The 10655-nt window shown below is 29.5% G+C and overlaps 1 protein-coding gene across 1 annotated transcript; it reads left to right on the top strand.

Moving 5' to 3' along the window:
- Positions 1–603: 603 nt before the first annotated feature.
- LOC111908124 (serine/threonine-protein kinase BLUS1) lies at positions 604–8884 on the top strand. The gene is made up of 21 exons (XM_052769452.1): positions 604–842; positions 1533–2045; positions 2599–2853; positions 2942–3066; positions 3130–3174; positions 3500–3581; positions 3868–3936; positions 4011–4181; positions 4266–4331; positions 4750–4818; positions 4913–5068; positions 5135–5208; positions 5772–5966; positions 6619–6716; positions 6807–6880; positions 7320–7433; positions 7531–7573; positions 7676–7722; positions 7885–7946; positions 8036–8087; positions 8666–8884. Exons 2-21 carry the CDS (start codon positions 1881–1883, stop codon positions 8714–8716), a joined length of 2013 nt encoding a protein of 670 aa, XP_052625412.1. The 5' UTR covers positions 604–842; positions 1533–1880; the 3' UTR covers positions 8717–8884.
- Positions 8885–10655: the final 1771 nt, after the last annotated feature.

Genomic DNA, 10655 nt, shown 5'->3' with positions numbered 1-10655 from the left:
AAAAGTTTGTTACATACAAAATGGCGCCAAAACAAGTGGTTATAAGACATAACTGATTCTTACATCACAATGACGTCAGAACCTGTTTTTGGCCGGAAATGCATGTCTAAACTCTTTTTTGTAATAGAAATCCATTTAGCTTTTGGGACGCTACACATTAATCCTGTCCGCTGACCGGTCAGTGGAACCATCGCTAGACCCAGACAAAAATGATGTACCTTGGAACCTGGTACCCAGGGACACTGCCTCCAAACTCCCATATTATCGAGTTCACATTTATCATTCCGAGTGTGCACCCCGCACCTCTGCCTCGGAGGATAAATAAAACTCTTAACATATCTCAAAATTAATAATAACTACACTATATACTCAAATGTTGATAACATTAAAATCACCAACAAATTATATTATAAAATTATAGTATGTATATCATTTTATTTTTGAATAAATGAAAAAAAACACATCTTTTTGATGAAATAAAAATCATCCCAATAAAAGAATCCTATTCCATGAAAAATAGTATACTCCATTCTTTCGTGGCATGATTTTTCATTCATCATATTTTAAAAAAATAAAACGATTTATCAATTTCGATACTATTATTTGTTTTGTTTTGACGGTGAAGGTTCGATCTGAAACAAGTCACATACGACAGCTGTTCTGTACGATTCTCCATTTAGTTTGTACACATCGGCAAGCTATGGCGGATTAGCCGAAGGCTTATCTGTTCCTCTTACGACACCGTTTCCTTTTCCAAATTTCTTTTACATTTTCCTTCCATCTTCTTCAATTAGTTCTTCCTCGACCAGTTTTCGAGCTTTTCTTTTTCTACGAAACCCTAGGTCCGTACTTCTTATCAATTTCTCCACGTGTTGTTGTGCTTTGTTTTGATTTCTTACTCAATTCAAGTTCTTTTTTATCGATTTTCAAAATTTGATGTCTGAATGACTGAATTATGTGAGAGACTGCGTTCTTTTGGTTTGTACTAATGTTCATGTATTTTGAGTTAATTAGTCGTAATCAGAATCAGTTTGTGAAACTGGAAATGTAAAGATCATGTTTTTCGAAGTGATTTTGATGTTATTGTCGGTAATTTGTGATTTTACGCCGTCTTAGTTGACTCATGTTGACATTAGTCAATGATCACACAATGCACAAAAGAAATGTAGCTTGAATTGAGCTCAGGAACCTGATCCATTCGACATTGTAGATTTATCATATGGAGTTTTAATATTTTGAAGTTCACATTAGCAGATTGTTCTACATAAGTTTTTAATAGATGAATTATACTTTTTTGGTCATGGATTTGTAAGAAATTGGCACTTATAATGATTTGTACATTGTGAGAAATTGGAATTTTTGATTATGTTTGAGAATTGAGATAGTGATAGGATGATAGAGTTGCTTTGAAACAAGTTCTTCTTTGATAATTTAGCCGAAATAACTTTTAATTAGTATCATAGTAATTAATGTACTTCATCTTTTCATTATTTTATTGAATCTTGATGGTGTTTCTCTTTCTAATATTACAGGATTGGGTTCATCAAGTTTTTCTTTTAGAACACCAAATTGCTACATGTTATACACTAGACAACTTCTCATCCCATCATCCCAACAATTTACCCATTCAAGCAAATTATCAGTTCATAGATTGTTAAGTCTATTTAGATCATTGTTTGATAATAGCTTTAAAGGACTTGTGTAGAAGACATTGAATATTCATATGATGAAGTAGTTTTGTAGCTGGAGTTATAGAGTATATATCCAAAAAGAACAACATTGTTACCATGTTGGAATGAGTTGACCATCAAGTTGACCTAGCATGCGTTTAGGGTATCTTATGATAACAACAGTTTTATGCTTATGATTTGGAGAGAAACATGGAAGTACCAAAGGAGAGGTTTCCTGTGAATGCTGAGGATTACAAGGTATATGAAGAAGTTGGTGAAGGAGTCAGTGCCTCTGTGTACAGGGCGCTCTGTGTTCCCTTGAACAAAATAGTTGCAATCAAGGTTCTTGATTTGGAGAAGTGTAATAATGACCTGGTACGTTGTCTTTTTTTCCCTACCCAAGTAAATTTTTTTTATTGAGTGCTATATACAAGGTTATCGAAATAGTGAAATGATACAACTACGATCAATGACACCATTGTAATTGCCTTTGCCACATCAACATTGTATGGATGCCATAGTTATGGGTGTATATTGTTGAACACAACTTTTTTGTGGAAAACATCAATACTTTTTATTAAGACCACCCAAGAAAAAATTACAAGACCAAGAGGTTAGGGACTTACACTATAAGACTACTTTAAGATTTTTTTGAGGACACCCTTTTAGAGACTACTACACTTTGCTTTCTTGGATACAAAACTTCAGTGAGGGTGGAGGGTATTTGACAACACATTTATCCTCTGTTCGGCTCTTCCAACATAACTAGATATTGTTACACATTTCTAGATTTCCCAAACACTTCTACATTTTATTAGGGAGCTTCTACTAATAGTAGGTTACTTAAACTTCTTTATAAATGGGATTTTAGACTCTGTTGGGCTAGTGATGATCTTTTAACATATATTTATCTTTTCAATTAAAACAGGATGGCATACGTCGTGAGGTACAAACCATGAGCCTGATCAATCATCCAAATTTATTACGGGCATACTGTTCTTTCACAACCGGCCACAACCTTTGGGTTGTTATGCCGTATATGGCTGGCGGGTCATGTCTTCACATAATGAAAACTTCTTTTCCAGAAGGTTTTGAAGAGCCTGTCATTGCTACATTGCTTCGAGAAGTCCTTAAAGCATTAGTCTATCTTCATGCACATGGACACATTCACAGAGACGTGAAGGTATTGTCACTTTGAATGATAGTCTCATAGTCATTAGTCATATGCATTCGATTACTACTTATTAATCTCGGTTAGTTAATTTCTTCAGGCAGGGAATATATTAGTTGATTTTAATGGCTCTATAAAGTTAGCTGACTTTGGAGTATCCGCATGCATGTTTGACACTGGGGATAGGCAACGTGTTAGAAACACCTTTGTGGGAACTCCTTGTTGGTATGTTTCACTTTTACCCCTTCAACTTTTCCCTTTTTTTTATATTTGTCATTTCTTTTGTAGGATGGCACCGGAGGTCATGCAACAATTACATGGGTATGACTTTAAGTAAGTGGTGGATTTATATATAATTTACTATTCTACTATATTTCTTTTAGCAAATCATTTGGCTTTTTAGACCTATTTATTCATAGGGCAAAAACAAAATACAGAAAACATAACTATTTATATACCAGCATTAAGAAAAACCCTTACATTTTGTTTATATAAAGAAAAACCCTTACATTTACATTGGGGTTAATGTGAAATTTTAACTGAAAATGTAAGGGTTTTTCTGAATGCTGGTAGATATTTAATGATTATGTTTTTCTGTATATTTTTTTTGCCCTTATTTATAAGCTAAAATCCAAATAATCACATTGTGTATAAACAGAGCAGACATCTGGTCATTTGGAATCACAGCACTCGAACTTGCTCATGGCCATGCACCATTTTCAAAGTATCCTCCAATGAAAGTAATTAATTCATATCTCTTTTTTACTTTTGTTTTCATTTATAAAATTAGATAGTGTTTGTTATGATGGAATCAAAGAAGGAATGGAATGAAACAATCCATTCCTGAAGGAATGTGATTCCTTCAATTTCGTTAATTTTCATCCTTAGACAAGAATGAAAAAAAAAACTTCAATACAAGTATACATCCCACTTTATTTATGTAAATTTTGATTACACAAACTTTTTTTTTTTAAATTTTTTTTATTTTTATGAAATAATGCTTCTAAATTTGTTTCATTTCCACAGGTTTTGCTTATGACTCTACAAAATGCTCCACCAGGTCTTGATTATGAAAGGGACAAAAAGTTTTCAAAGGTTTGTTCAACTTCCAACATCCAATATCCAAATATATAAAATATTATTATGCTAATTTTTATAATAATTTGCAGTCTTTTAAAGAAATGGTTGCTGCATGCTTAGTGAAAGATCCAAAAAAACGTCCTTCATCTGAAAAGCTTTTAAAGCATCCTTTCTTTAAACAAGCAAGAACACCTGATTACCTTCAACGTACTATACTTGATGGTCTTCCTCCTCTAGGAGATCGTTTTAGGATGCTAAAGGTTTTTTTCTTTTCAAAATTATTTTTTTTAAAAAAAAAATTTAATTTTGTAAGCTTTTTTTTTTGACATGTTTGTTGTTTTCAGGCAAAAGAAGCTGATCTTCTTCTACAGAATAGTGAATTAAATGGAAATAAAGATCATTTATCACAGGTGACATGGCGTTTTCATATAAGATTATGTTTATCACTTTTTATTAAAATAACTATTTTCTCTCTCATCCTAATCCTTTTTTTTTTTTTTTTTTTTTTTGTAATTTATTAGCAACCCAATCCAGCACAAACTTGTATTGAAAAATTATTATTGTTAATTAGTTTTTATTCTATGTAAGATAATTAAAGAATGTATACAAAGTATTATTTCATTACAAAACAAATTAAGGTATTATTTTTTAAATATAAAAACAAACTAAAAGAAATAGAAAATTGCGAGTTTTCGGATTGTACATGAAAGTATGCCAATGTTGGTCTCTATTATGGAGAAAAAAAAAAGTACGAATCTTGTTTTTTTTTATAAATTTTTTTTTGTTTTATTTGTGACAACTAATCATAGTCTATTTGGTAACATGCAGCAAGAGTATATTCGAGGAATAAGTGCTTGGAATTTTAATTTGGAGGACTTGAAGAATCAAGCTGCACTTGTACACAATACTCAAATAATAATCTATCATTTTTTTTTCTTTTTATAATAACATGCTTAATGTTTCTTGTAATTTTTGCTTTCTTTGAGGACAGATTCAGGACTATGATGAAAATTCAAATGCAAATGATCAAAATTCAAGTTCAAATTCAAAGCAAGAAAATGGATTCAATGATGTTGGATTACAATTAGAAAAGCCATTATCCCCTGAGATAATACCTAATCATTCGGATGATGCATCCCACCTTGAGGTATCATGTTCTTTCCAAACTGAATTCATTATGAGATATTTAAAATCAAACTTCTTTAATTTGTAGGATGAAATTGATGAAGTTCCTAATTTGGAGGATTCATTCGCATCATTTCCTATGAAGCCTCTTCAAGCACTCAAGTAACGTCATATTTAGCATCAATTTTTAGTTTCATTAATTTGTTTATTATAGCACTATAAAATTAATTAAACTTTTATAATAAAAATTTATAAGTATTAATCAATTATTTTAAATAAATTATTAATTAAGAGATATATCAAATTTCTAAAGTTATTATAACTTCAAATTTAACATATAATTAAAAAAATGTAAATTTGAGTTTTGAAATAAGTTGCCTAATATATCTACATGACACATGGCATGATATTAATAAGGAATTGTATTAGAGTGATACTTGGCAAAAGGAGATTAAAACTATTCATTTATTAGAATAGGGTAAATAGGGATTTTATTTTCATATCTACCTATTATCATATTATACTTTGAAAAATCTATCAAATTATACAAATGTCATATTGTCATATCCAAATATAAAGCAATTTTCATTCATATAATGGCATAGACTTTTCAAAGTACAATATTCTCATAAGAAAAAAGTTAATACAATATTTGAATATAAACTAGTAATTATTAGGCATAAAATTTTGTTTTGTTTTTTATAATTTATAATATTTGTATGCAGGGGATGTTTTGATATTGATGAAGATAGTGCAGTGGATGAAAAATTATTAGATACTGAAGAAAATGGTATTGAGAATCAAGATTTGAAAAAATCCTTACAACAACCAATTATTATTGGTCCAAAAAAACATTCAAGTGGTTCGCTTCTACCTGATAATGTCTTCTCTTCTAAGAAGTTAATTGGCGACTTTGAGAGGTAAAAATAATTAATATATAGACAAATTTACATAAATGGTCCCTGTGGTTAGCAAAAAACACCACTACAAGTCCTTATAATTTTTTTTAACATGTGGTTTTGAAATCTTGCACTGGAGTTCTTATGGTTAACACGGTTATAAAATAAGGGTTAATTGCTTGTGAAATGACCAACTTACCCTTCTTAAAAACTTTGGTTATATTCATGGTGAGAAAATTTGTATTTTGTGTGGCTTTATTTGTAGGGTTAAATCTCAAAAAAGACCTTATATTTTGTGTTTTTTCTGGATTAAACCTCAAATTTATTTTTTGCCTGAAAAAGACCTTGTGTTTTTTTCCGAAAAAACTCTTAACTTTGTATTTTTTTTTTCTGAAAAAAAAAAAACCTCAACCTTCTAAATGTTTCCAAATAAACCCTCAACTTTTTAAGTTTTTCTCGAAAAAACCCTCACATTTTACAATTTTTTTTTGACTGATAGGGTCAGATCGGAAAAAATGAAAAAATACAAGGTCTTGTTCAGGCAAAAAAATAAATTTGAGGTTTAATACATAAAGAACACAAAGTATACGGTTTTTTCTGAGATTAACTCTTATTTGTAACTTTTATTTGAATAAATATTTGGATAGTAATTTATTTCTTGAATAATATGAAGAGAATCTACACAACCGGGATTTCGAGTTGAGCGCAGTTATAGTGGTCCATTACAAAGTCGTCAAAAGAATAACACAGCTAACTCTTTTAATACAAAGGGTAAAAAACAAAAAATTCTATTTTTAAATCTTATTTATTAATTAACTTTTTATTTTCTAATTTTCAAATTTCCGTTTTTTAATAATATAGAGGATGCATCAGAGGAAGCTGTGGTGCAGCGAAAGGGACGTTTTAAGGTCACATCAGCAGATCTCAGTCTCAAGGTATGCAATTACTTTTTTTTTTTTTTTAAAAAAAAACCACTAAGCAAAACTTTGAATTCTATAAAAACCATGAGAGTTTGAAAACTGTTTTGTTAAACCACTTGAATAAAATTTTCTTTTCAATTTAACCATTGAAAGTTTGAATTTAAAAAAAAAAAACATTTTTCACCCAAAAAATATCCTTCCATTTGTTATTTACAACTCACTAGTGGAAGAAACCTACAGTGGTTTTTTTTGGAAAAAAAGATACAAACTTTTAGTGGTTAAAACAGGATTTTTTTTTTGGGGGGTTAAACCGAAAGTTAAGTGGTTTTTATGTAATTTTTCCCTTTTATAATGTCAAATTTTACCACACAAATTTGGCATTTTTCTCCCATTGCTTAGATAGTATAAACTGTTATTGTTATTGTGTAATAATTGTTTTTGTTTTGTACTTGAGGCTCCTGTTAATAATTCAAATTTAAGTGGAATTACTAGTCCACCCGCATCAAGTATAGCTACTTCACTTCTTCCATCTTTGCAAAGCATTTTGCAACATAACGCATTGCAAAGGGTATGTATGTATGCATCTCATCATCTTCAATTCCATCTAATCACTTTTTCCAATTTCTTTTTTCTTTTTTTTAAATAAACTGCTTTTGGTTATTCAGGAAGAATTATATAAATTAATCAAGTTCGTGGAACAAGTCTCTGGTATCATTGGTTTCCCAATTCAAAAAACATATCTTCTGTTTGTGCTTCTAACATTTGAACCTAACTTTATTTATTTATTTTTTTTTAAATCTTTGTATTAAGGCAATTGCATGGAGTATGGGGAGGCGGGGCCCAATGAATCATCACAGGTAATAGGCCCCTTGTCCGTAGGGTCTCTCTCTCTCTCTCTCTCTCTCTCTCTCTCTCTATATATATATATATATATATATATATATATATATATATATATATATATATATATATATATATATATATTGCTACATGTTTTGATTTTGAAAATCTATTGGCAGACCCCTCTTTCTTCTCCAAGGGAAAGAGAATTACAGTCTCAAGTGATCCAATTACAACAAAGGTATCAAATGCCGATTTACTATTCTCAATTTGCATTATATATATATATATATCTTCCTAAAATAATCTAAAAATTAATTTAAATTTCAGAAACGGGATTCTAGCTGAGCAATTGCAAAGACAGAAGATGAAAAATGCTCAGGTATCTCCAATTTTTTTACCAATAATAACAATATACTTTATTTTCTTACTTATAATATCATAGAAGATGAAAAATACTTTGTTTGTTAGTATTGTTACATATTGCTATTATCAATAAAAAAAAAAATTTAAGTATGCTGTTATGCTTATGTGTGCTGTAATTACAGAAATGGCCCCTGGTATAATGGAATAGTTACATGTTTAGTCCCCTAGATTAATCATTACAGTTTTGGTTCCTGTAGTTTTAAATTTCAATAAGTACATATTTAGCCCCTGTAGTTTTCCATTTCAATAATTACAATTCGCACCCTGTAGTTGTTAATCTAAGATAATTATAGTTTTAGTCCCTGTAGTTTTGAATTTGTAGATTTGGTCCCTATAGTTTTTAATTTAAAAAATAACACTTTCAGTCCCTGTAGTTTATAATTTTCATTAGTTACAATTTTGGTTTTGGTAATCCATGGCGTCCTCACTAGTTACTATTAATGGTAAAAATGTAATTATGCTATTATCATGGGTAAAAAATAAAGTATTTTGCCTATATTAGTAATTGTGATATCATGTTTTTTATTTTTGTAGTTGGAAATGAAACTTAGTGATTTGATGAAGAAAGAAAACATACAAGAATGATTCTCATGATGACAATAACGATGATTTACATGTTTCGATGCATTCATGTGTCAAACTTTTTTGACACATGGCGAGTGTTAATTTTATCTTGTAAAAGTGTAAAATATTTGTGAATATAAACTTTACTATTGTTGTAATCATGTTACTTTAAATATTGAAATTCTTTTAGTTTTGGTGTTATAAAATTTATAATCTTATTCGAAGTATACATTTTAAATTTGATATATGAATCTTATCAAGAAGATTTGTTTACCAATGAGATAAATGAGATTATTACTACTTCACACTTTTAAATAAGTGAGATGATAAAGTTGATATGCCTTTAAGGGGCAAAAATACATTTACTAAAAACTAGAAATGACCATGTGTAGGGAGCAAACCTACAAATATACAAAATTGATGTGGCCAAAGTGTGAAAACAGAAAAAAAATGGAGACGAATTTGGCAATATATTGTGGGGGAGTAATCTGTAAATTTTGTACTAGGTAGGAACTATTTTTGTATCTTTTCTTAAACACATGGACAATTTGTGAAAAAAAAAATGCATAAGGAGTTTTTCTGTAAATTATAGGGACATATTTTATAATTAATTTTCTACATTGGGTAAAATTTGCCAACATACCCAAATGTTAAAGATAGGGTCTGTTTTTGTAAAAAACACCAAACAGGAACCTCTTCTGTAAATTATAAAATCATAGGGACTAAATATGTCGATATTTAAAATCTTTGCTGAAAAAATCTTAAATATAAAAACTTTACTATTCATAAGCCATTTGTATTTAATATATAGTAAATCCAATGATTTAGTTAACTATTCGAAATATATTGTTAGATTTGTTTTTCAGTTATTTTGATAGATAGTTGTAAGGCAAATTCCGTTTGTTTTTGTTTTTGTTTTTATTATTTTGTTTTCTGTTTAACTACTGTAATAATTTTTTTTCAAAAAATCCACTACATAAACTTTGAATTTTGTAAAAATCACTTCAGTTCGATTTTTTTTTCGATGGTTTAACCATCGAACAAATGTTTCTTTTTTATATACCATGATGTCTTAATTGAATTACTCAGCAGTCAACAAAAGTCAATACTGCTCATTTTCACAGCAATTAGAAGATGAGTGTTCACTTCTCTCTAATTTGAAAAATCATACTGATTTCATCACATTGTCAACAAAGATTAACTTTTATATCATATCTTGTAATTTGTGTGCCTCAAATAAATATCAGTTGTCATTTACAAAGAAAAGATTTATTAATGGAAATTTCAAACATACATTTGTTCTTCATTTTATTTACTACTTTTCTTCAAAATTTCTACAACTCTACTAATTTCCGCTAGTGTCATTGTTATTGAGAATCAATGATCCCAAGCAATCCAAACTTGAATCTTCACCTATAGCCAACTGGAAACAAAAATAAAAAATAAAACTGCCATGTTTTCTTCAACTTGAAAAAAAGTTACCATTGAAATTGATAATGGAACAACTATATAATTCGCACAAGTTTGCTAACTAGAGCAGTGACGAGTCTAGAACATAAAACAACATGATTCTTCGCTATTGAAATGAAATCAATAAAAAAAATCAAAGATAGGCTTTGAAAATATTGATTTATGCATATTTGTTTTTGCCAAAAACATTAAGGTGGTTAACTTAAAATATTTAAGGTAGTTCACAATTTATATTTTTATATAATCCTTTATAAAAACAAAAAAATAGGTGGGTCGAGTGACCTACCTTTGACGTATGTATCCTTGCCACTGATCTAGAGATGTGGAGAAATCCATTTCGATGACTGCTAAGGAAATCAAAGAGCTCAAACAGAAGGTAAAAATCGGTTTTTTAAGATAGACTACTTATGAAGCTCTAAATAAATGTTTAACATTTGAATGACCACCTTTTGTCAAAAATAGAAAGGAGACGTGCATCATATGGTTGCAA

This window comes from Lactuca sativa, chromosome 3, assembly GCF_002870075.4.
Source record: "Lactuca sativa cultivar Salinas chromosome 3, Lsat_Salinas_v11, whole genome shotgun sequence".
Classification (NCBI taxonomy): domain Eukaryota; kingdom Viridiplantae; phylum Streptophyta; class Magnoliopsida; order Asterales; family Asteraceae; genus Lactuca; species Lactuca sativa.
This window is presented reverse-complemented; position numbering and strand designations above follow the sequence as displayed.

What these genes read in the sequence shown, in the direction of transcription:
- LOC111908124 (XM_052769452.1), top strand. Translation starts at nt 1,881, where the DNA reads ATGGAAGTACCAAAGGAGAGGTTTCCTGTGAATGCTGAGGATTACAAG. An exon ending in GGGACAAAAAGTTTTCAAAG is followed by an intron (nt 3,937 to 4,010) that starts GTTTGTTCAACT and finishes AATAATTTGCAG; the next exon opens with TCTTTTAAAGAAATGGTTGC. An exon ending in AAGCCTCTTCAAGCACTCAA is followed by an intron (nt 5,209 to 5,771) that starts GTAACGTCATAT and finishes ATTTGTATGCAG; the next exon opens with GGGATGTTTTGATATTGATG.